This window comes from Bacillus rossius, chromosome 15 (assembly GCF_032445375.1).
Source record: "Bacillus rossius redtenbacheri isolate Brsri chromosome 15, Brsri_v3, whole genome shotgun sequence".
NCBI classification, from domain to species: Eukaryota; Metazoa; Arthropoda; class Insecta; order Phasmatodea; family Bacillidae; genus Bacillus; species Bacillus rossius.
The window spans coordinates 2,318,884-2,345,500 of record NC_086342.1 but is presented as its reverse complement, the minus strand read 5'-3'; the positions used below and the strand labels follow the sequence as shown (position 1 = coordinate 2,345,500).

Below are 26,617 nucleotides of genomic sequence, written 5' to 3'. Positions count from 1 at the left end.
ACACCCGGACCACCAGCGAGGCCGCCATACGTCACGGGGACCCAGCGGCGCTGCAAGTCCGCCACCAAGTGGAGCGACGGGCCAGCTGTTTCTTCCGGAGCGGCTAGGTGCGGGACACAAAGAGACCTGCGAGAAATGAACGGCTCTCCGAGATCGAAATGAAGCTGGGACGCGCAATCCTGTCGTGCGTGCTCGTCGAGCTGCTTCGAGGTAAAACAGTCACAGTTACATCGCGCCCCGTCTAGAAGTAGGCTATGTATTTCTCTCTCTCCAGCATGGACAGTTACAAATGACTGCACAGCCTGGTCTGTTCCCTCGTGCTTTCTTTGTAGTGCGAAACGTACAAATCTATTTGTTTTTAGCTCACAATATCACGGGAATTTGTATTTTATGTAACTTCCTACTTTTGAAGGTTAGGAGACTTCAACGCTTGCTTGTGACAGTAGCCTTTCGTGAGATGCTTTGTTGTCCATCTAATGAGATATTGTGGTCCTCTTACGAAATGTGTAAATCAGCAAAACCTATAATTCATCTATACATTCAAGAACTCTATACTTGGATATAAAAAAAAATAGACTTATAAGAGACTAGTAGGATGTGGCCTTTTAGCAACTATAAACCTGGTTTCTATAAAACCAAACAATTTATATACCTTAGCAAATTTTTATTAGGCTTCTTAGCTATTTTGTTGAATGGAGGTAATAACATGAAGACAACCTTAAATGTCACACAGCCATACTGCATGAGTTAATACTTTCAGAAAAAAATTAATGGACCAAATAAAAACTGGCTTGAGTGATTCCAAGAAAAATAAATTGTAACTGAAAAGACAAGGTCTCTAAAAATACCATAAATAATTTAAAAAAAAAAAGAATCAAATACACACTTCCTACTTGACTCAACTATCAGGGTCATTGAGAAAAACTATGAGACCAGGAGCAAATAATTTTGTCCCCTCCCCTCCCCCCAAACACTATTATTTTGTACAAATTTTAAAATACAATTTAAAAAAAAACTCCTAAACATTACCACGGCCACAACTGTAAATGTGATCTGTGCATATTGTATAACTAATAGGATTTCCCATTAATTCTATAAACTACAGTGAAATCAACCAGGCCATCCCTTAAGTCTCCCCCCCTCCCTTGTAAATGGCCCTATCTACCAACTAAGTTAATGTATGTAGGCTGAAAACATCCATGTATTTTTTTTTAGAAATTATGCAGTGCATGTTTTTTACAAGGGCGTCACCAGAGGGGTAGGGGGCATTTGCCCCCCTAAAGCCCTAGAGATTCAAAAAAATGTAGCCAAATGCAAAAAATACATACTTTTCCCACAACTTGCCCCCCCCCCCCCCTTCCCCAGGCCATCCTGGACATCGGCTGGCGACGCCCTTGGTTTTTTATTAACATGCATCATAAGACTCATATTTAAAATTTATACAGGTTAATCATGCTATGACTTCATTGCCACTGTCCACAACCACCAAATTTTTTTTTATAAATAAATTTGGTAGAGTTTATGAAAATTTGACATAAGTACCACGTGCTGTGTTTTAATTCATTGTCAAAGTCTCAATATATAGCTGAAACACAAGTATTTTGAAATATAAATTCATTGTTAGTGTTTCATTTAATTTTCAAAAAATGAAAAACAGTTATATAACATAACATGACCAGTTTGAAAACAAAACCTTTATGAGTGAGTAAGCAAGTATTGAGCAGTTTGTTTAATCAAGTAGCTAAGTAGTTACAATGGGCACAGGTTTATTCCCCAAGGAATTGCTAGTAAACTATCCCAGAGTAGTCGAGGCATTACAGTAACTATGATAAGTGGATGAATACTAGTAGGTTTCTGTTATTAGTTTTTTTTTAGTCAAATAAAATATTAAATTATTTTTATATACAAAATATTTATCTAATGTAAATCCAAAATACAGTGCAACTGTGTCTATAACCCTTCAGATGTGTGTGTGATTAAAGTCTGCTTTGCCCCCAAGAATATCAGTTGTCTTAAATATTATACCCTTAATGACTATTCTTTAGGATAGTCATTATGAAAATGAAAGGAGAGAGCAATGCACTCTTGATATCAGTTGTCATAAATGTTCCACCGCTAACGGCTATTCTTCAGGACCAATTCCGCATGAAAACGACAGAACAGAGCACCCCGTACTTTTTTTTTCTCGTTAAAACATTGTTTTGTTTGTTGCTCGTCGCAGGAGCGAGCCGGGCGCGCGGCGAGGAGGAAGACGAGGTGTACCGCGGCAAGTACCTGGGCAAGATCAACTCGTACCACCACCAGGTGTCGGGCGACGTGTACGCGGTGGACGAGTACACGCTGCTGCTCGTACAGTTCAACTACGACGGCAACGCGGCCGACGCCTTCTTCTGGGCCGGTGCCGCCAACCGCCCGGGGCCCGAGGGCTTCATCGTGCCCGATGAGTACGGCAAGTACGTGCCTTACCGGGGGGCGCGGCCTCCAGCCGACACAGGCTTGCTTTTCAATCTTTTAATTTATTTAGATGACCAACACCCAGTGGCATAGCCAGGATTTGTGTATGGCGGGTGTTAAGAAGCATGCCGGTCTCTCTCCTCCCCCTCCCCCCCCCCCCCCCCCCCCACCGTATGTAAGTCGGGGGTCCGGCGGTCCCCACCCCCGGGAAAATTTGGATTTTAAGTTGTAAAATACTGCTATTTTAGCAGTTTTCGGTACTTAAATTTAAATATTGTAATGGTATAATTTTTTTTTATTAATTTTAATATGAAATTTTTTTCAGTGATTAATAAGAAATTAATTAAAGATTTGGTGCTAAGGAGGGGCGGGGGTCTGAACCCCTTAAACCCCCCCCCCCCTCCCCCTGGCTACGCCCCTGCCAACAAGAACTACCAGAGGCTCAAAAGCGAAGACACTTTACAACCACTAATATTTATAAATGCGAAATGTTTGTGAGAGTGAGCGGGTACGCTTGTCAGTCCCATCACGCCCAAACCCGCTTAGCGGATGTGGGATGAGATTCGGCGCACGGCTGGCTCGTAACCTGTACTAGCACACGGGCCACGTATTACTACGGAAATTCCATCCCTGATGGAGTGAAAAAAGGGGTAAATTCATTTTCATGATGGAAAATCGTAGCTCATAGACGTACAAACAGTGAGTTTGAGTCATTTCTCTGTTTTACGTACGTCTGTCGTATCGATATGAAAATTTGCAAGTATATGTAATCCATATGACAATATAATAATATCATGACTATGACCTGATGAGCGAGGGCATAGGGGCAAAAAACCACTCCTTTCGAGCTATGTACAATAACCTTGCTGTTTGTGTATTCGTGAGGTCAGGTCACGGTGGGAAATTTGCTCGGGGGTTGACCTCCCCCCCCTCCCACCACCAAAGGTCAACCCCAAGTTTCGAAAACTTCGAAAATTTGTTCTTGTTCCTTTTGGAGTGTTTCCGAGCCATTCAGGGACCTCAAACCCCCACCAGAGAGGCATCATTTGTCCCTGATTTTTCCCAAGTCGGAACACTTGATATATGTTGGCTCTGACATGCTTTAGAGGCCTTCGGGCACCATGGGACCTCCTCGGGGGGGCAGGGGTCGGTTGCCCCTGAAATTTTCTAAAATTTGAAAATTGATTTTGTGGTGCATTTAGAATCATTTATAAAAATTTAATTCAATATAAACTAAAAAATAAATTTAATTTAATCAAAAAATAAATTAAATTTAAAAAAACTAAAAACTAATTTTTTTATGTGGTATAAACTAAAAAGTAAAAGATAATCTTTGTTCAACAGTGATAGAATTAATTACAATGCTGTATAATGCATTTTGTTTAACAAACTTAAAATAAGAATCAATTAATAAACAAAATAATTAATTTTAATGATAAAAATTAAGCATGTGTGCTTGATATCAGTTGTCATAAATTTTCTACCGCTAAGGGCTATTCTTTAGGACGGATTCCGTATAAAAATGAAAGAGAGCACCCCATACTTTTTTTTTTTTTTCATAAAAATTGTTTTGTTTATTACTCATTTCTTTTTTCAAGCTTAATAAAAATATTTATGTTATACAGAATTGTAGTTCATTCTATTGCTGTTGAACAAATTACTTAAATTTAAAGATTTTTTTTTTAACTTTTATGTTTGTACAACAAAAAAAGCATGTTTTATAATATATTTTTTTTAAATATAATTTTATTAAATTATGACATTAGTCAATTTTTTCAAATGCAAAAAATACTTAACAGATTTATTTGATTTGTTCCTAGTCATGCTTATTTCATATGCAACATGTATCAGTCAAAATGACATTGTTTTGGAGAAATTAGTATCATGGAACATTAAAGCGTCATATTTCGTCGGCTTACTTCTAAAACCTCGTTAACTCCATTTCAGTCAATTTTACAGGAGAACTTATGAGCTTTTGGAGCACGGTCTCGACTGACAAAGACACGAGGTTTTATAATTTGTGAACAGAAAAGAGACTAAGTAGAGTTGACTTACGAGGTTTTATCAGCATTTGCACTATGAAAAAAAAAAAATGAAGAAAAAAAAAATACACCAAACACATCCAGAATGTAAAACTGGGAAAATCTGGACTTACGAGGTTTTAGAAGTAAGCAGACGATTTGTTCATTAAATTCAGATTTCATAAAAAAGGAAACCAATAACACAGAGATCTCCTGTTTCTATGAAGAAATAGGCCTGTAAATAACACCATAGAACCTTGGGTCTGGCCACACACCTATTATTATTTTTTTTTAAATATAATTTTATTAAATTATGACATTAGTCAATTTTTTCAAATGCAAAAATACTTGACAGATTTATTTGATTTGTTCCTAACAGTTAGTCATGCTTATTACATGTGCAACATGTATCAGTCAAAATGACATTGTTTTGGAGAAATTAGTATCATGGAACATTCAAGTGTCGTATTTGTTCAGTACAATTCAGATTTCATAAAAAAGAAAGCCAATAACACCGAGATCTCATGTTTCGATAATGAAGTTGGCCTGTGAATAACACCACGGAACCTTGGCTCTGGCCACACGGACGCGACGTGTGTCCCCAGGACCAACGTGCTGGCGCGCTACTTCAACAAGGACTTCACGCTGTCGCTGCCCGACCGCAAGAGGATCACCGAGATCAAGTGGCTGGCGGTGTACGACCTGGCCAGCCAGAACACGCTCGGCGACCTGTACATCCCGGAGGAGTTCGAGCCCCCAATCCCGCAGAAGATCTCGCAGCTGACGACGCGCTCCGACCACGTCAGCTCCGACTCCGTCGAGATCCTGGACGCCAAGACCCTCCGCATCGTCCAGTTCTCCTACGACGGCCGGGGCAAAGGTAATGCTCCCGAGGCGTCTCGCCACGGCCTGGCGTGTTTCACGAAAAATATAAGCCTGGGCCAGAGGCAGTGGCGTAGCCAGGATTTGTGTATGGGGGGTGTTAAGAAGCATGCGCCCCCCCCCCCCCCCCCTGTATTAAAGCATGGGGTCCGGGGGTCCTCCCCCGGGAAAATTAGTGCTATTTTAGCAGTTTTCGGTACTTAAATTTAAATATTGTAATGGTAAAAATTGTATTTATTTTAATATGGAATTTGTTTGAGTGATAAATAAGAAATTAATTAAATATTTGGAGCTAAAGGGGGGGGGGGGGGGGGGTTTGAACCCCTAAAACCCCCCCCCCCCCCCCCTGGCTCGCCCCTGGCCAGAGGTTTCTTCTTTGTGATTGCCGGCCCTCTGCGAGAGAAGTCATTCACTTGTTCAACAGAGCCACTCAGGACGTGTTTGCTTCCCTCACTGAAGTCGTGCGATTATTGGCGTTCTAACACGATCACGAAACATAAAACGATGCTACAGCGTTTCAAACTCGATCTTTTCGTGGAAAATTCATGCCCCCAGCGTGAGTTATTTCCTGGGTTGTGCTTCCGCACAACACTTAAGACCACGCGTGGGGGTACAATGTGCCCCTTTACGAAGGGCTACGTCCTAGGTACAAATCCGTAGGCTCGGCTGCATCCGAGCCGAAGATTAGCCAAGGCCTCGCAGTATCACATAACATGATTGTACGACTTCTCATCCATTCCACATAAAGTTCACTTTCGGTCTGCAAGGAGATCCTAATACGTAGTTCGGTACACAGTACTTCCATTATTAAGTACCAAAACTGTGGTATTTTAAGGTATTTTGTAATGATGTTTCACTGTACTACACTACTAAACCTTCTAAATAATTAATATTTAATCATATTCAAAGTGGGGTAAAGCTGTTGTACAGCACCTCTTATCAGCAAGGGTGCACACAAAAAGGGGGAGGGGGGGGGGTGTTCGGTGAGATATAACCACCACATCATCCCCCCCCCCCAAATCCTAAGAATGAATAAATATCTATAATTTCCACCAACTAAAAACAGGCAGAATTTGAAAGCAAACAGTCGGCAAATATGTACAATCTCCCCTCCGCTTTCCCGAAGTGAACTTCTGCATACGCCCTGCATGTTAGTATCAACATTCAGGTCACAGTATAAATGTGTACATATACAGATAAAACACACTATTGGTTGAAAATAATTGGCTACAGGTTGTTGAAACATCGGCACAGTGCCTTTAATTCTTTTAAAAGCTTGAACCAAATATGTAAACACCACCTGTGCCTGTGGAACACTACTATAAACAAATGACAACGCACGGAACAAGGATTGCAGCACTGTACTCAAAAGTAGGAAACATTAAGAACTAGGCATCCGTCACAAGCAGCCTTTAGGCTCTCTCGAATGTCCTCGTTACCAACATTGTCGTGAATAAATAATATAAACTAGGGTTCGGGAAAACTTCGAAGATACAAAGTCGAGTTAGATATTTGTAATATTCAACTTTGGCTTCAAAATAAATTCTAGTTCCTGATTTTTTTTTATAAAAACAAAGGTAATTTAGTTTATGTAATTCATTGGTGCTCATATTTAATAGTTTTTTGTGCAACTCAGAGATTAAATAAATGTTTGACCAAAAAAGTACAAATTACATTGGTATGTTTAAGCCAGTCCTATCTGTACTAAAATAATGAGGAAGTAATTTAATCATACATTAGCTCATTGTAATATTAATTTCTTATGGAACTTTTTTTTAAAGCAATGGCAAAAAAAAAAAACTGATTCGTAGCTTAGTTTTCGTCAGTATTTTCTTTGACTTTGACTTTGTTTTGGAATGAAATGCTCCGCCGCTTCGCCTGAATCTGTTCACAAGAATGTTTTGTTGCATTGTGTTTGTTCCAGACACGTACTTCTGGGTGGGTGTTGGGCCGCAGCCGTCGTCTAAGGGCAGCAAAGTCCCGGACGAGTATGGCTAGTGAGTAACCTCCTCATGACAGCAGTTTGTACAGAGGAATGGATTTAATCAGCGGTGGGTCGAATCTCAATACAGTAAACTCCCTATTATCCGGGGTGCGGATTATCCGCGCATGCTACGAAAAAAAAAACAGCACATACGTAAATCTGTATTTTAGTACAAGTGAGCAGATTCGAACTCTACTGACGAGTGTATTGTGTGCAGTATACAGTTAAACGCCACAGGCCTTCTCGGAACTCACACAGTGTCTAATGAAGTCTCCGAGCACATACAGTACTGTATCCCCTTGTTACGAAGCAAGTAGGTACCGAGCACTTTTATGTTTACATTACTGAAATGTATTATTGTATGTTAATTATTCAGTAAAATACTAAAATTTTAGCATCATTTAAAAAAATTTTTTACTGTTAATTGTAACTTTTATTGTACATAAATTTTTAGATTTTTAAGTTGAAATTAATGTTTCTTTTTTTTTTTGTTTCCCATTTTCGGCTCTTTTGCGGATTATCCACGATTTTCACTATCAGCGGTGGCCCTGCCACTTAATTTCGCGGATAATCGGGAGTGTACTGTATTCCCCTCAAAAATCTGAAACTAGGTCTCAAGGGTCAAGAATAAAAATAACATACAAGAAATTTTAAAAAAAATATTAACTATGGGGTTGAAACATTTGACCATTTAAATGTTTGTTTTATAAACTAAATTTCCAGACTTAATACATAAAGTAAAATTATATTTACATATATCAAGTTAAAAGTACATTATCTTAAGAAATGGTAACAGGAAAGGTATGCAGAATAAGAGTGACCTATTAAACTTCAGAGATTATCAGTGTTAGATTTTTTTTTTTAGTTTACTCTATTTCTGATGATATTTTTCTTTGAATCTTTTCTCCTCGAATGTTGAATCCTTCGAATACTAAGGATTTGGTGGTGTTTGAAAATTTGAGGGAATGATTTGGCACACCCCTAGTTTTTACTCTAGAACTGCAGCGACAGTCAGTAGCCACATACATAGTATATACGCTATGAATACGGCCACGGTATTACGAAATGGCCAATATTCTAACTGGCGGAGGATGAGCCCAAGCTCTAAGATCAGAAGTCAGCTACGCTAAACAGTGCACCACCGGGACCAGCTCAACAAACTAGGTCCAATCATAGCACGCATACCGACTTGCCGATTGTTGATCTGAAACCTACTTTTCTTTTACGTCATCCCGAGTGCTTGCTCGACTATGTCATCATCAATCCTTAACGAACTGTACAACTTCAGGGCAACCACACAAAATCTGTGATAAAATTTCTCTGAATTTTCCCCCGAATATTCCTGTCACAAAAATTCCAAATTTCTCCGATTTTATGTTTGTAATAATTTACCTAGTTTGCAATTTTCCAGTAGAAATGTAGAAAACCCAGCCTTCACCACTCCCTGTATATCGTCTAAAATTATACAAAAAAAATATGAAAATTCAAACGGAACCTTGCACTCGCCATTTTATAGTGTGAACGACAAAGAAATAAAACACCAACTAGAAAATAATCATCACGTTGGGGATTTTCCACAACTATCCCGAGCATTCAAGCACCAAAATTCCCAGACTTCCCCCGACACTTCCCGGAATGGGAACACCCTGAGCCCATAAAGCCGAAAATAAGAGAACGGTCCCAGTTCCCGCCACTCGAAGGACGCTGTCGCGTTGTGCCCGCCAGCCTGGACCCGATACGCTCGTACTCCGGAGAGGACGTCACCCTGGAGCTGCCCGGCCAGCTGACCATATTCAACATCGACTGGTTCAGCGTGTTCGACGCGGCGACCAAGGAGAACTACGCCTCCGTCATCATCCCCGACGGCCTCAACGTGCCGCCGTCCCTCGTCAAAGTCTTCGTGAGTGTCGCAGTTACAAGCCGCAGTATAAATGCTGGGATGGGTGGCCTCAGCTTCTGTGTATAGCCAAAGCTCTAACGCCCTTCCCAGTTGCGCATGCGGCGTGATCCGCATCCAAGCCCGTGGGGGCCCCGGGGCGGCAGGGCCAATAGGCGAAGAGCGCCGGGTTATAAAAGAAAAGGGGGGAAACCCCTGTGACATGCTAAAATGCTAAATTACAAGCTGTAGTATGTGGCTATAAAACAGTATAATATTGTAAAAGTTTCAAATATTTGATGTTTTGATTAACTGAGATGCCTAGTTACACCAAAATTTTTTTTATGAATATTAAACTAAAATAGAAAAAAAATTATCGGGTGTCCATTTATAATAAGTATTTAAAGGATTCGCTAGGGTGGATGATTAGTTATTTTTCCATATCTATTTTTTTTTTTAAACTGTGTTTATAGAAGGAAGAGAATGTGGCTAAACATATGTTTTCAGAATAATATCTACACGTGAAACACCCGGTACAGATTCTTGAAAGCACTTAAGGGACTTGCCTCATAGCTCATACGTGCATCTTCATTTCTCCACCATGTAGCGTTATGGTTGCTGCTCAGATACCATAGCTGTCCCATGCACGATAAGAAGACTGCGTGATAGTCCATAGCCTTGCGCCTAGAGGCGTGCGTCACACTTATCATCCCGTCTCACCAACACTAATACACAGCGACTGATCGAGAGTTCTGACCGCCCTAGGCGCCCCCGCCGGGTGACAAGTCAGTGTTTGTTTTACGCGAGCTTTTTAAAATTTAAAAATTTATTGTTAAAATCAGGTAGTCCCAAGCTTTTCCAGTTCACAGCGCATTTAGTTTTAGTGTTTTTGTCTCGGTCTAGTTGAAATATGTAGGGTAGACGCAATGATGCTAGATTAATAGTGCATGCGGACACGATTTCTGCGCACCCTAGGATGCAGCCTAATTAGCCTAAGGGTTGATCAGGCCCTGCTAATGCACCCCGACTAGGCGAGCCCACTAATGCACCCCTGATTAGGCGCTAATCTTGATTGTAGGGTTGAACGGACACCCTGGTATAAACACTGCTTGTGGGAGGAGGGGGTGAGGGTGGTGTACCCAGAGATCGGGGAAGCATGCAGATGGAGCGTGAGGTCCGATTCCAGACGAGGGGGAGTTGAAGCCAAAAGGGGAGGGGGATTCCAGTGTGCTACACGCACCAACATGGCGGCCCGTTCGTCTACAATCCGTTTTGGACTTTTAATATTTTAAACATATTAACCAGTAATATGTGATCTAATTTTCTCCCCGAACAGCTTAACTACAGTTGTTAATATAAGCAGGTTAGAACATATGATACATACTGGTATGTGAAAATCAGATGAAAATTAGGGTGACCCGGGGGGGGGGGGGGGGGGGGGGGGGGCAAGGCTTCTTCACATCTGACGGCTAATGCTCCATCTATATGCTTTCCTAATGTATGTGTGTGTGTGGTTGCAGCCACACACAACCACGCTGCCCAACTGCGTCCAGCTACACAAGGACCTGCAAGTGGCCTGGGAGGTGTTCGGGCCCCAGATCACCATCCAGCTGTCGGGGCAAGTGGGTGAGTGTGTGTCTGTCCGTCCGTCTCTCTGTCTGTCTCTCTCTCTCTGTCTGTCTCTCTCTGTGTGTCTCCATCTGTCTCGCTCTGTCTCCATCTCTCTCGCTCTGTCTGTCTCTCTGTCTCTGACTCTCTCTGTCTGTCTCTGTCTGTCTCTCTCTCTCTCACCATCAACCTCAGCAAGAGGGAGGGTGCATCCAACCCACCAATCATTATCTTCGTGAAGCCCTTGTAACCGTCTGGCTACGGGCCAAGACGGCTCTCTCACTTCCTTATTGCTAATAATGACGTGTTACCTCGCAGTCTGCATGGCGCTGTAGTTGCTGCCTGCTTCAAGGCCTGCGCCAAGCTTCCGATAAGCCGATCAACTGAAGCTCTTCATAACACACTTTTATTAGCATCACCTGTTAACTATGTCATCAAATCTTGCGAGTCGATTTCAACCTACTTCTGTCGTATCGATTTGAAACATTACAAGAATGTGTAATCCTGATGACAATACAATAATTTCATGACTATAAACTGAAGAGATAAGTTGGAAGATTCATAAAGGCAAAATGCTATGGGCAATGACCATGCTTTTTGTATATCCATAAGGCCAGAGCATGGTGTAAAATGTGCCCGGGGTTCAATTCCCCCCCATCTCTCGACGGGCGGTCACTTGCCCCACTGCTTTTAAATTCAAGAACATTTAAGTCTGTTGATTCTGTCATGCTCCCGAGGTCTTCAGACATCATTGGATAATCCATGGCGGGGGGTTCAGTTTCCTCAGAAATGTTTGAGATTCTGAGAATTTATTTTGTGGTGTATTTCGAGGAGTAATACAAAGTGGGACGTCGGTGGGTCCAACACCCCCCCCCCCTCCTCCTTACCCACTCTCCCTCCCTCTTTCCCTCTCCCATGGGGATTGGTCCTGGCCCTGGCCCTTTTCAACTAAATGTTTTTTCTTAAAAAAAATACTATGAAAATGAAAGAGAGCACACTGCATTTTTTTTTATTAACATTTTTTTGTGTTTTACCTGATTCTTACTTTAAGCTTATTAAAAAAATTACTTTATACAGGATAGTTCATTCTTTTGCTTTTGAACAAATTACTTAAATTTAAAGATGATTTCTATGTTCATACAACAAAGAAAGAGTTTTTTTTTTTTTAAATATGAATATTTTTTTTTTCTTTTCCATGGTACTTAGATAGAGACCAAAGTTAATGGGTCAGGCCAATTTCATATTTGAAACAGGCTATTTCAATGTTATTGTTTTAATTTTTTTGTAAAATCTGTTTATTAAAAAAATATAACATCATGAATAATTATAGTACTAAAATGTTCCATGATACTAATTTCTCCAAAACAGTGTCATTTTGACTGATACATGCTATTTTTCAATACTACGTATAATGAATTAATAACACTAGTAACATAGCATGTAGAACTTTTTGGAACAAATAAAATAAACCTGTTAAGTATTTTTTAGTTTTAAAAATGTTCTAAGTTGTAATGTAAAAATAACTAATAACAGTTGCAAGATTAAAAGAAAGTAAACTTTTTCCAATATATATATTTTTTTTAATTTATGGTACGAACATCACGCTAAATAAATAACTTTCATTCAATTTAAAATTTAAATTAGGTATTTGTCATTAGTTAAGTTTTGATTCCAAATGCTGATCAGTTTCATGATTTTAATTGCATTTTGGTGCTTTGTGGTGTAGTAAGTTGAATTTCTGTGTTATCTTGTGTTAGCTCACATTTTCCGGTATTATTTAGGTTTCATCGCAATTCATCGTATGATCTTGTCGCTACCCGTACGAAAACTACAGAGTGAGTGAGTGCTACCAGTGTCACGTCTGCCCCCAGGGGAAGACGACTACATGGCGTTCGGCCTGAGCGGTTCGACCACCAAGAGCGAGGTGGTGGGGTCCGACGTCACCGTGGCGTACGTGGACGGCGTGAGGGGATACGCCGTGGACTACAACGTCACCCGCCAAGACTCCGGTGGGTCCGTCGTGCGAGGGGGCGTAACCAGGGGGGGAGGGGAGTTTTTGGGGTTCAAACCCCCACCCCACCCCCTCAGCACCAAATCTTTACTTAAATTCTTATTCATCACTCAAACAAATTTCATGTTAAAATTAATGAAAAGTTTTTACCATTAGAATATTTAAATTTAAGAACCAAAAACTGCTAAAATAGCACTATTTTACACCTTAAAATCCAAATTTTCCCGGGGGAGGACCCCCTGGACCCCCCCGCTTTAATACGTGGGGGGAGGGGGGAAGGGGAGCATGCTTCTTAACACCCCCCTCATATACAAATCCTGGCTACTACGCCACTGGTCGTGAGAGACACGTTCCCATTAACAAGGATCCCAGTGATGAAATTGAAACGTCAACTAAGAATCACCGGCATGTTTCAATGTGGGTTCAGATGCGGCAATGTAGACTGACGGGGCCTCGCGTAGGCCCTTCTATCACCAGCGCACCTGTAATATCAACATTACTTCAGATGGATTAGCAAAACCATCATCAAAATTTAAGTTCAAGTTTCGCTTAAAACAAAAAAAATTGTTTCAAAGATTTTATTTATTCAAAATTTTCTGGGAGAGAGTTCCAGAGCCCCCCCCCCCCCCCCCGGTCATCTCTTGAGAACTGATCCGTAAAGTTCAAGGCCACCACCATTCAGGCCGCCTGGACTGGCAGATCTTTATCAGTTTATTTTCCTTCTTTCCACACCTGTTCATTTTATGCTGTTCTACTGGCGATTTCTTTAGCCTTCATCCTTAGCCTCGAATCTCACATACAATCCACTAACGTTTATTTTTGTTTAGTGCTCTTTAGCACATTTTGATTCCCTGTGTATAATCTTCACTTGCCGAAACAAGTTTCAAGGTAACTTTTGCCCTTCTGTATATTCAAGCTTTTTTCTTGTTCTTGATCACTTCATTCGCTGTTCCGTCCTGTCCTGTCGGGCTCTCATCCACCCCACGTGAAGCTGGGGCGGATCAGCCACATTGGGGGATTACATATTCCTGCCTTCGATTTAATAATAACCTTTTTTCCTTCAGATGTCACACTGTTTAACCATTGCACCCTGACTTTTGTAGCAAATTTGGTTAGCAGGTGTAAACTCCGTGCTATCTGCCATTTGTAAAATGTGGGGTAAGTATTCTCAGTGAAAACTTGTTGTGACTAACTGCATCAATGGTCAATAACTAGAAGACAATCCATTTGGTTTTCACGGCTGGGTATCACATATTAAAAAAAAAATAGCTTCTTTTTCTTTTCTTTCAAAAAATGTTGTCATAAAAAATTGTAACTAGCAAAAAAAAAACCGGAGCTTTCAACTTCAGTAACCGTCCTTCCGTCCACTAGATTGTGATGGTGCCGCTCCGATATGTGTGTGTGTGCATATACGTGAATATGCATGTATATTTATGTGTGTTTAAAGTTTAAATATGTATACGTGTATGTGTGCATATATGCATATATGTGAACATGTGTGTATATTCTTATGTGTTAGTGTGTGTGCACACCTTAGTACCCTCTTTAATGAGGTGTTGGTGTGCGTGTCACAACTGTAATAAATAATAAGTATGTCTACGTGCAGGGGCGCAACAACTACATTTCCAAAAAGGGGGGGGGGGGCAATATACCTTTTTACAAAAAATCATGGATCCCCCCCCTATTGAAGCGGGGGATCCGGGGGTCCTAAATGGTGGAAAATGGTGCTTTTTAAGCAGTTTTATTATCTAAAAATTGATTACACATCACTTTCTTTGCCCCCGTTTGCTCCCACTTCAAGGTTTCAAACCCTTGCCCCCCCCCCCCCCCCCCCCCCCCCCCTCTGTTGTTGCGCCCCTGTCCACGTGCTCGTCGTGTTGGCAGTGCTCCAAGGTGCTGGGCCAGTACAAGGGCGTTTGCAAGGACGAGCTGCTGGGCGGGATCGACAACAACCAGATGCACACGGCCGTGCGCGACAACGGCATCAGCGTCATCACCTACCGCCGGTCCCTCATCTCCTGTGAGTCGCAGCGCGCTCGTGCCGTGGCCGGCTCCTTCCTGTCCCCGGTCACTTTTGTCCTTCGCTCCTTCTTCAACCGCGGAGCTGAGGAACCGTCAGGACACCGCGTGCTGTGACGTAGTTACAGTTCACTTTCTAACCTCACTTTTCGCCGTACTGTTCCAGAAATGGTGCTTGATAACGTCTGATTACGGTTAGCAAGTATGAATTATAATCTTCCAACGTTAAAAACTGTCAGTTTTATAAATAAAATAAAAAGTCATTTAAAACTGTTTCTACAATACAACAGGATTCCCACGCTCCTTGAAAAGTGCTTGAAATGGTTTGAAATAATCAAGGGCCCTTAAAAGTGCTTGAAAAAACATTTAGGTGCTTAAAAGTGCTTGATAAAATTTACACTGTTTGCAAGAGTTATAATTACATTCTATTTATTTAGGACAAGTTAAAAGTGGGGCACCACAATTTAATTTTACGATATTTATGGTGTATTCAAATAGGTTTTACATAGATTAATGCCCCGTTTTTCGACGGCATACGATAAGATATCTTCTAATGTACTATTTTTATCGGCAGTTATGGTGTCATCAATGTTTTTGTTCTGATAAAAGTTCGGTATAATGTTAAACTCAGCCAGTTTGCAATGTTACTGTTCCTCTGATAAGCTTTTATCTTTCTGTTTTTAAGTAATAGACAGAAAAAATAAATAAATTCAGCACGTGTTCAAAATATACGTACTAAAATTATTTCATAATATTTGGGTCCTTGAAATTTTTGAAAAAGTCCTTGAATATGCTTGAATTTTTTTTTAGCTAAAAGGAGTGGGAACCATGTACAAACACTACGATTCAGCGAATGTTTGGGGCGTCTGACCAACATGGTGCAACAATAACTGGAGAAAAACAAAGGTTTCACACACCACATAATCGTGCCGACGTAGCCACCCCCTGGTTTTAACCCCCTCGGTGGACTTAATCTAGTAAACACTGCAGACAAACGATAAGACAAATGTTTCAAAATTACAATTTTTTTCTAGTTGATTATATGTAATTGGAATCAAGCTATGATGGTGATTTGCAATAAAACCGAAATAAAACAAAAATGTGAGTCAATACATTATATAACTCTGAAATGCAAGTTAAGTCACAAAAAGACTCTGAATTTAAACATAACTTTACTAAAACTACTGAGATTGTATTCACCAATTTCACTAGACAATAATGAGACACTGAATATAATGCAAACCCAAATTATTGATTATCAGTTTATCAAAAAGTCTTAATGGATTGGAAATTGCAATTGAAGTACATAGTACTTAAAAATTATTAAATATATTCCATGTTTACCAGATTCTTCTTGAGTGATGGAGCTTGTTGAGGAGTGACAGGGATTGAGTGATGGAACTTGTTGAGGAGTGACAGGGCTTGATGAGTGATGATGCTTGTTCAGTGATGGAGCTTGTTGAGGAGTGACAGGGCTTGATGAGTGATGAAGCTTGTTGAGGAGTGACATGACTTGATGAGTAATGAAGCTTGTTGAGGAGTGACAGGATTTGATGAGTGGTGAAGCTTGTTGATGAGTGATAATGCTTGTTCAGTGATGGAGCTTGTTGAGGAGTGGCAGGGATCGAGTGATGGAGCTTGTTGATTGATGAAGCTTGTTGAGGAGTGACAGGGCTTGTTGAGTGATGGAGCTTGTTGAGGAGTGACAGGGCTTGATGAGTGACGGAGCTTGATGAGTGACGGAGCTTGTCGAGGAGTGACAGGGCTTGATGAGTGACGGAGCTTGTTGAGGAGTGACAGGGCTTGATGAGTGATGGAGCTTGTTGAGGAGTGACAGGGCTTGATGAGTGATAGAGCTTGTTGAGGAGTGACAGGGCTTGATGAGTGACGGAGCTTGTCGAGGAGTGACAGGGCTTGATGAGTGATGGAGCTTGTTGAGGAGTGACAGGGCTTGATGAGTGACGGAGCTTGTTGAGGAGTGGCAGGGCTTGATGAGTGACGGAGCTTGTCGAGGAGTGACAGGGCTTGATGAGTGATGGAGCTTGTTGAGGAGTGACAGGGCTTGATGAGTGATAGAGCTTGTTGAGGAGTGACAGGGCTTGATGAGTGACGGAGCTTGTCGAGGAGTGACAGGGCTTGATGAGTGATGGAGCTTGTTGAGGAGTAACGAGGGCTTGTTGTGGGTCACGGGAGCTTGTTGAAGAGCGATGGAGGGTGGATGTGGGAGTGATGGAGCGTGTTGTTGCGGCAGCGGACCCGGGCGACAAGGAGTACGTGACGGAAGGCTTGTCCTACGTGGTGTGGGCCGTCGGCCGGCTGAGCCACAACAAGGAGCCCATGTTCCACGACCTCTACCCCAAGGCCGACCTCCAGCTGGAGCTGAACCGCAAGGACGGCGGCAGTGACTGCGTCGCCTTCACTCGCTCCACCAGGAACTCCACGTACGTACGTCCGTGCATTCTACATTCCCTCGACCGCGACGTGTGTGGCGGCAGGTTTCACGCGAACGTTGTGAAGAAACCACAAGTTAATTTTGAGGTTCATTAAATTATCATTTGTTTACAATAAATTATTAGGATTTTACGTCTTATCAACTGCACGAGAGATGTTAACATATAACATAGGAAAGGGGTTTTTCCAAAGGAATCAGCCATTCCAAAATTTTTCTTCTGTGTGCAGAGCTTCGGAAGAAACCACCCGATTTGAGAACTGCTCAAGATACCCAAGTAGCAAGTACTTACGAAAAGTATTTAAGTACACGCTGAGGGCTGACGAGTAGTTAAGTTTCAGTATTTCGTTTTTGAAACTGGCATTTTATAGGCGTGAAAATGGCTACAACACATGTTTTCAGAGTAATGTTTAGGCATGAAACATCCGGTCCTGATTCTTGAAAACACTCGAGGGCCATGCATTACAGTTTTTTCCTTCATTTCTCCGCCATGTAATGTTATGGTTACCACTCAGATATCATAGTTTTCTATGAAAGACGAGATGGCTGCGTGCCAGTTCAGAGGCGCCGACCAGAATTCAAATTCAAACTCAGTTCCTCAGGAAAGCAAGTTCAAGGTCATGCCACTGTGCCATCACACGCCATCATTTCCAAACATAATTTGAAGTAGTTTAAGTGTTAGTTCAAGTTTTCAAATATTTAACACTTGTAATAATACCTAATATTGCTTATGCAGCTAAAGTTAACAAATGCATTAATATACAAGACTGCATGCAACACAGTCACTAACTCCGTACTATAAGCATGCCCAGAGAAATATCTCACGTTCACAGTTAAGACCTTTCTTGCACAGAAACTAACAGCTCATAAAGTTTAAGTTTTAATACTTCTGCACATATTTTATAAATTTATAATAATATTACTTAAGTTTTTTTTATTCATGATGCAAGACAGGGGTTGGTGACTCATTCCTGACCCATTACGCGACTAACATTACCTTTTAAGTGTCTGGTCCGTACCCGCCGTCATCTTGGAGGTATGACCACTTGAGACTGTGTGCGTGACGGTAGGTATGACACTACGCCCAACCTTTGCAACATGTGCGAAGGCGTGCACACGAGCAGGGGGTAAGGCGAATGTTTGTTGCAGTGGTCCTTGGAAGCGCGCGGAGATATTTGACCGCAGCGTGAGAACGTTCACCGCCACTGTCGGGCCGTCGGGCGGCCGGCGCGGCTACCAGGGCATCACGGGTAAGAGCGCAACCGCACTTCAAGTGCCAACTGTCTGTTTCTTGTGTCGCTTCATTTTACGATTCGCTCCCGTAGAAATAGACAAGTCTCTTTTTCACAACATTTAAGGAAACATGAACATAAAAACAGCAGAAGAATGTAAGCCGATTTGGCTTGAATGCATAATGGTGGCCCATCAATGCTCTTTCATCATGCCACAAAAAATCACAATAGATAACAAAAAAAAAAGTTGGATAAATAGCACCTCTTAGTAAACATTATCTTGCTTAAAATATAGTTTTTCAATCATTTTGATAATTGGGAAACTCAAATATAAATTTTCCTCTAAATCAAGTAAATTATGTTTCATAAAGCTACTACATACAATACCAAATATACTGTACTTAATAATAATACACGTACAAATTAAATTCACTGGAAATTCAAAATAATATTAACTATGGAGGTATTTCACGAATGGTTTCACAATTTTTGTTCTTGTTGAAAATTTGCACACTTCATGTTCAAAATAATATAAACATTACAGTCTATATCTGATTTAAAAAAAAAAAAATTATTAAAGTTTTTTGGTTTAGATCTTTGTTAGTTGTGTTCAGAGTTTGTTTTACTATCAAATTATTTTTGTATTACGTTAATCTTCTTATACTTGAAATATTCATACGTATAAAATCAATAACTATAAATAATTAAAGATGTGTTATTCCTTTTTTTGTACAAATCTACAGTTTTACTACGAGCTTAAAGAAATTTTGCACACCTGACCTTCAAAACGAAGAGAAAAACCACCGTCTACTTGGGTTTTTGAAAAACCATTCCCAGCCCAATTTCTCACATATTTAAGCAGAATATTGTTACGTCTTGATTAAATTATTAACACTTCACATTCAAAAAACACCCTGAAAATAACTGTATGCATCCGATTAACGAATAAAACTACACCAATCGCACATCTGACCTTAAACTAAATTAAAATACCATGCACAGTCTGAGAATTCGGGGGGAGGGGGGGGGATGGAACACCTTATCCTCATGTATGAAGTCTCTTCATTCTGTGTGAAGCCTGGGCAATGCAGGGTGTTTCAGTCAGTTGTTTTATAAAACCACTAATTGCAGTACATGATGTGCGTGGTGGTAGTAAAGCGTGGTTGCACTCCCACAAGCATGACGACCATACAGTCCGGCAACTTTGTTTTCAACCTGCGCAGACCCCAGTGTCAAGCGGCGGTCACGTGATTCTAGTGGAGTGGAGGGGATTAGTTGCCAGTTGTGCGCTGCCCGGATACGCCGGCTCCCGAGATAGTGCTATGCAGATCGGTTTTCACGATGCGGTGTTGCGTTAGTGGGAATACCTTTCAGCCACATCTAGAAGAGAGTGAAGTGTGTTCGTGTACGTTGTCCTTGAGGGAGGAGTGGCCCTCCCCCTACCGGCAGACGATTCCGGGGGAGGGGGGGAGGAGGGGTGGGAGTTAGGGAGGGAGGAGCTGCGCGGAACGGAAATGTCCAAGGTCAATTACTAAGTTGCTGGGCTATAGTAAAAGTGTCACACAGTCTGTAGTTCTGGATGCGAGGGGGCAACAACTAGCTCGTCGTCACATGACGCGCGTGGTGGTAGTAGAGCGTGGTTGCACTCCCACAAGCATGACGACCACGGTAAAAGTGTCACACAGTCTGTAGTTCTGGATGCGAGTGCGAGGGGGCAACAACATGACGCTCGTGATGGTAGTAGAGCGTGGTCGGTACCCCTGCAGGCATGACGACCACGGTAAATGTGTCGCACAGTCTGTAGTTCTGGATGCGAGGGGGCAACAACATGACGCTCGTGATGGTAGTAGAGCGTGGTCGGCACCCCTGCAGGCATGACGACCACAGTAAAAGTGTCACACAGTCTGCAGTTCTGGATGCGAGGGGGCAACAACTTGCAGGCATGACGACCACGGGGCTGGTGTGGTACATCAACGGGCTGCTGGCGCCGGAGCTGTGGCTGCGACGCGGCCTCACCTACTCGTTCCGGGTGCTCGGGGGCAACAACCCGCACAGCGCGGAGTACTACCACCCGCTCATCGTCACGGACGAGCCGCACGGCGCGCTGGAGGCGCTCGGGGAGGAGGCCCAGCGCCGAGTGCGCGTCCTGGCGGGCGTCGAGTACACCCGCCGCGGCCAGCCCAAGCCCACCGCCGGTACGCCCGGGCACGTCCGGCCACCAGTGGCGTGCCCAGGATTTTGCTCTGGGGGGGGGGGGGGGGGTCAGGCAGAAGGCTAGGGCCTTTCCGTGGGGCCTGGGGGGGGGGGGTGTATGGAATACCCCCCCAGCTAGGCGGGGGTCCAGGGGACCTTCCCCGGGAAAATTTTGAAAAAATACGTGTTCAATATTGCAGATTTAGGGCTATCTAAAAATACTGGCCGTAACTTCATAAAAGTCAGTTTTATTAAGTCAGTTTACTCCAACATTCTTTAATTGTGAGTATCGGAAATATTTTTAGTTTAGTTACGCTAAAAATGTAAAGTGAACTAAGTTTAATTAAACATTTATGCTTGTGTCATTGAATTAATGTTAATATCATACTAAATATTTATTTTTTTCTATTTATGAATTTAAAATTAAAATATTTTTAGCCCTGGGGGGGGGGGGGGGGTCCGGTCCCGCTTGTCTCCCCCCCCCCCCCCCCTAGGCTCGCCCCTGCCGGCCACGTCTCCGAGATTAAACCAATGCATTCGGAAAAATGCTTGCTTAATTTGCAAATGACTCACAAATTTCCACATTTAACAGATTCACACAGGGGGTTGGATGAAAAAAAATTATTTACTTAATTTTGGTCTCGCATGCCATGTCAATTTTTTATGATTTTTACTTTTATTTAAGGGCTGTTTCTAATATTTTAACCTTGCATTTGTTGTTCTGCCACAAATATTTTCAAAAGATTATTAACTTGTATAGTATCATGGGTGTAAAAATGTTGCACAAGTGATAATGATGTTAAAAATATTTATGGCATAACTATAGATGCAAGTGAGGCATTGAGTTAAATTTTTGAGAAATAACCTTTAAATTATGTTTACGAAAGAGCCATTATCATCAACTTGTAACATGAAAGGTTTCAATCATATAGACTTCCGAGTAAGAAGCATATTGGGACACAGACTGCTAAATATGAAAAAAATTATGATCCTTTTCTTGATTTCGTCAAATTAGCATATTAAATAATGTGCTGCTAGTGTCCAATACCCTTAAGCCCTTTCTGCATTTATCAATTCATGATTTAATTAATTTAATACTTTAAGGGATATTTTTTTTACATACAATATGTTGGAATTAAAAAGAAGTACAAACAGGTTAAACAATGAATACCATATTTTCTGGCATATAAGGCAAGAATATAATGCAAGTTTGAAAAGCTTAAAACTACTACTATTCTTGATAGGGCTCATGAGACATGTCAGTGTTGATTGGAGACGACACACACACAGCTGTACTAATAGTGTTGTCGCAGCAAAGAGGTAAGGGAAGAACTACAAATGAATGTTAGTGTTCTGTATCCATCGATTTCATTGTATGGCATGGTCTGTATTTTCTACATTGGTGTAGCTGTGTTCATAAAGTTGGGGGGGACAAATAATGATTTTGATGTCATGTAAACTCGTTCCCCTCTTACTAAGACGGGGGGTGCGGGGGTCCTCCACAGGAAAATTTTTATTTTAAAAGTGCAAAATTGCACTTTTTAAGCAGTTTTTGTATCTTACCATTGGATACATCAATGTTAAAATTATTATTGTTTCCTTAAGATAAAATTTGATGAGTGAAGAAATTACAAAAAAAGTTGGGCAGAATAATATTATAAAATAAAAATATCACGGTCTAGAAAGTTGGGGGGGACAGTCCCCTCCACCCAAAAAGTTCAGGGGGACACGTCCCCCCTGTCCCCCCCGGTTCCTATGCCCCAGATTTTCTACACTAAAAATTTAAACGAGGTTTAAAATGTTCTCCCCCCTTTTCTTTATAAAACTGCTGGTCCAAAAATTACAGTCTCTCTTCACTTCTTATAAAAAGATGTATGGGTACTTATTTCCAGTGTATAAATTTACAAATTTATTTCCAGTTTTCACTACCCAAAAGTTGATCTTGTTTAGCATGTTGCCTCATCTTATTCTGGAGTCACAATGCCACGGCATACCCGACAAACCAGACTAGGCATTGTACAGAGTTTCCAGCACAACAGAATTAATAGCGTAGGGTCACAACACCACAACACACTCAAATATGGCTGTCAGCAAATATTTCCAAGTCAACTGCACCCATAAAATGAAGTACAGAATGCGCTAAAAACAGTGCAGGCTCTTTTATTTAAGTTGAAGGGCATAAAAACATTATAGCCCCATTTAGTTGTCTCTGGCACGAATAGCATTTAAGTTGATTATAAATAAAAGGAGAGAAAAAAAGATATAAAAATGTTAATTATTAACCGAACATAATTCCGCTGTTAGTTATGCTAAATATTAAAAATAAATGTAAAAAAAAGTTGAATTTGCATTACAAATGTGAAAGTGTACCCAAACGTAAGAAAAAATTTTGTTTTAAGCATAAAGTTTTACCAAGAAGGTAAATATTTTTGAAGTTTAGTTCTGTAAGGTTTCCATTTTGCTGTCCGTCGGGCAGCACAAAACGAAAAAATTAGAAATAGAATATATTCCTTGTGGGCCGTCAGGGCGCGTATGTCGTCAGGTCGACGTCACAGCGACCTTGTATTCCATTGGCTAACTGAGCTTGTCGGGCCTGTCGTGGCATCGTGACTCCAGCTGTACGTGTCGGAAACTACAGCATCGTCTTCCAGTTGGCTCAGCCATCTTGCCTCACCTGTGCTCCGTCTGTCCCCACGCAGCCGGGCCCCTCTGCCTCAGCAAGCACAACGGACGGGACCGAAGACTGGACGATGCCTTCCCCGACTTCAGGAAGTTCAACCGTTCCCTCACCTTCACCTGTGAAGAAGGTAACTTGAAGGGACTCTCTGTTCCTCTCCGTCAGCCGCTGCGGTTCCCCACCTAGCGTGTCTTCCTGCACGGCTGTTCCCACGCTTCCAAAGGATCCTTGACGGCCGTTCCCCTGGTGGCGAGGCAATGCGTGCAGACTCGCTCGCGAAGAGGGCTCGGTGGTCTCCTGCTCCGAGCCGTTCTCTGCACGCCCTTGCGATGCACGTCACGCTAGTGTTCATAAAACCAGTCACATGTGCATCCAGCCCGACAAACCTTGCTGTTGTCATCTTGAAAAATAGGGGTATCAGTAGCATACTCATCATGCAGATGCTGACTGAAAAAGAAAACCTGATCATCCAGACTGTTTAAATAAACATGCTGGTTCATGCTGTTGGTCACCGCAGTAAGCAGGCCCAATCCATGATACGAAAAAGCCCCCCTCAAAACATCACAGACCCACCTCCAGCTTGAACCTGGCCTTGCACACATCCAGGATGAAATGCTTCAGTTGGCCTTTGGTGCATTGGAATACAGGCAAAAATCGTGATTCGTCAGAACACATTATGGTCCGCCAATCAGCTACTGTCCACGTTCGATTATTTTCAGCCCATTGAAGATGCGCAGCTTTATGTTTCTGTGTGAGCAATGGCCTCTTGTGATGTGACAGACTTCAAATGTTCGTTGCATGCAGTTCCCGTCGCAATGTTCTCTCGCTAACAGGTTGGGACGGACCTTCATTCACTGACTGCAGCCATTCATGTCGGGTATGGAAGCGATTTTGATTAACAAGCTGTGAAACGCATTTCTCCGGTCCCTCTCAGTCGGGATTTTTTTCCGACCACAATTCTGTTTTGTGGCCACATGCTTGTAGACACGTTGAACAGTCCGCTGCGAAACACCAATAAATACAGCAACTTCATGCACGTATGACCATGGGCATGGCCAAACAAGATTGTTCCTTTCTACTTGCCACTGTCACATCCTTACATCTACCCATGTTGACGTACACTGTCCACTTGAAACATCGATGTTTCATTAATCGCTGCCGCCTTATGCCTACGTAGAGGCAGTGCACGTGCGGTTGAGCACGGGACTCGTTTGCTGTACCATCTGTACAGGCATGACGATCCATCTGTGCGTGTGCCCTAGGGTGACTAATTTTTTGTCCGGTGAGCTTATTTTGCCTGCATTTAAGAGCTTCAACTGTAAGTTTGCTGCATGTTAACACTATTGAGAATGGTTTCCGCAACAAGTCTGGAAGTTTGTAAATGTTATTTTTAACAATCTATACATTAATTTTTAAATGTATAGCTCCCAAGTACTTGCTCTGCTATGAGAGCTATAAAGTTAAAAAAACACTAAAGACTAAGCAATGGAATAAAAGCTTAATTACCACCATTTAAAATTAATTATTTTAAAAGGAATCAAGTTATGTGTGTTTATAAATGAGGGGATAAAAATTATTTAACCTTAATAAGCAGAAAATTTATTCTATGTGTTTTACTGTAATTAAGAAGTTCTGCAGAAGATGGGCAATAAGTGCTATGGGAGACTTTATATTTGTGGATTAGAGGTGGTATTTCAAGGCGCTTGGGTAAGGTAGCGAATAAGCAGTGCCTTGGTACATAACTGTAACCTAACTCATATGCTGTACTCCAGAACATGTCCAAATTGAATCCCAGTAAGGGAACAGATCCTCAGCCGTTTTTAATAAACGGTGCCCTGCACAAGGCTAAAAGCTGCTTCCAACGCATTCTAGTGGACATTTTGCAACCATCGGTATTTTTCCAGTAAAAATTATTAGAGATAGCAGCACCATCGCATAAAAATAGAACAGCCTTGCTAATATTCTTAAATACTTATGAAGTTGAGATTATTTCTTGTTATGACAGTTAAAGTGTACAAAATTTACTCCAGGATAGTTTCGCTGTCAATAAGTTTCACTTGGCACATCAATGTGATGATCACAAAACTGACTATACAAATTAATGACGCCAGACATGGGTCCGCCATCTGGACGAAATCAACTGAAAAGTTAGCTCCGTGCATGCACGGAATTCGAGCCAACAGAATGGCAACAGGTAGGACGCCACAATCCGTTCCCTAAACATAAGGGACTGGCCGTGACCGACTGTGCACTGGGAATACGGTTATGGCACAAGTGAACACATGAACACTTGTTTCTTGTCTTGGAACACTGGCCTATAACATTATTTTTATATTTTAACACAAGGCAGAACTTTTATCTTTGCATTATTTAGTGTGCTGACATCTTGATGCGGAGAAGCAAAACATCCCGGAGTGAGACTCTGGCTCAGGAAATGTGAGGCCAGCCCCCAACTGCACGAGCTAACGCTGACCGTGTGTTCGCAGGCAAGGCGGCGCGGCTGGAGGTCACGCCCAACACGACCTGGCCCGACGTCGTCTACTACAACAGCTTCACCCACCCCAACATGGGCTGGAAGATACACATCGTGGACAGCTACGCCAAGGTCGCCCCTTCGTCGGCCTTCGCGCCGCGCCTCGCGGCCGTGCTGCCGGTCGTGGCGGCCGTTTTCCACCTGCTGGGGCGCGCGTGAAGCCTCCTCCTTACCTCCCCGACCACTCTCTCGAACTCCCCGCGGCGAGACCCTTTCACGACAAGGAACCTCTAACTACAGGGCGTCCGCGCAGATCTCTAGCACCATCCGAAAAGAAAATGCTTCCTCGGTCTGGGTAATGGCAGGCTGGAGAACTTCCTTCTCAAATATTACCACCACTGAGGAATTTATATAACTTTTCCAGTACTTCAAGAATATTTCCTAAATTCCCTGACTTTCCAGAATGTGGACACCCTGAATAATTAGGAGTGGTACCAAGAGATTGCGTTGCCTTACTCGTCGCTATCCATAGCGAGGGACAAGATTTCGTGATGAACTGCAATAAAAATTTCAGTTAAAAATTGAACTAAATTCAGTTTAGAGAAAAAATTGATCACCGTATTAAGTTCTCAAAAATATTATCCTTGGCTATCCAGAATTATATTACTGAAATTTCATTACTATGAAACAATAATTTTAAATTGCCTGAATTTGTAAAAAATAAAAAATAAATAAAAA

General features: G+C 41.9%; 1 protein-coding gene and 1 long non-coding RNA gene across 2 annotated transcripts in view; one reads left to right on the top strand and one right to left on the bottom strand.

Annotated features, from left to right (window-relative positions):
- The window catches only part of LOC134539734 (uncharacterized), a 40,346-nt gene extending 16,811 nt beyond the window's left edge, over positions 1–23,535 (bottom strand). Inside the window, exon 1 of the long non-coding RNA XR_010076348.1 lies at positions 23,404–23,535. This is a non-coding gene — a long non-coding RNA (uncharacterized LOC134539734). The remainder of the gene's footprint in view (positions 1–23,403) is intronic.
- Positions 12–26,282, top strand: LOC134539733 (protein Skeletor, isoforms B/C-like). Its single transcript, XM_063381993.1, is given in 14 exon segments — positions 12–210; positions 2,222–2,453; positions 5,081–5,355; positions 7,282–7,354; positions 9,067–9,241; positions 10,738–10,843; positions 12,697–12,821; positions 12,823–12,834; positions 14,721–14,856; positions 17,107–17,296; positions 18,454–18,554; positions 20,477–20,731; positions 23,429–23,536; positions 25,893–26,282. Coding segments are annotated over 14 exon segments (2,046 nt in total). The 5' UTR covers positions 12–158; the 3' UTR covers positions 26,099–26,282.
- Positions 26,283–26,617: the final 335 nt, after the last annotated feature.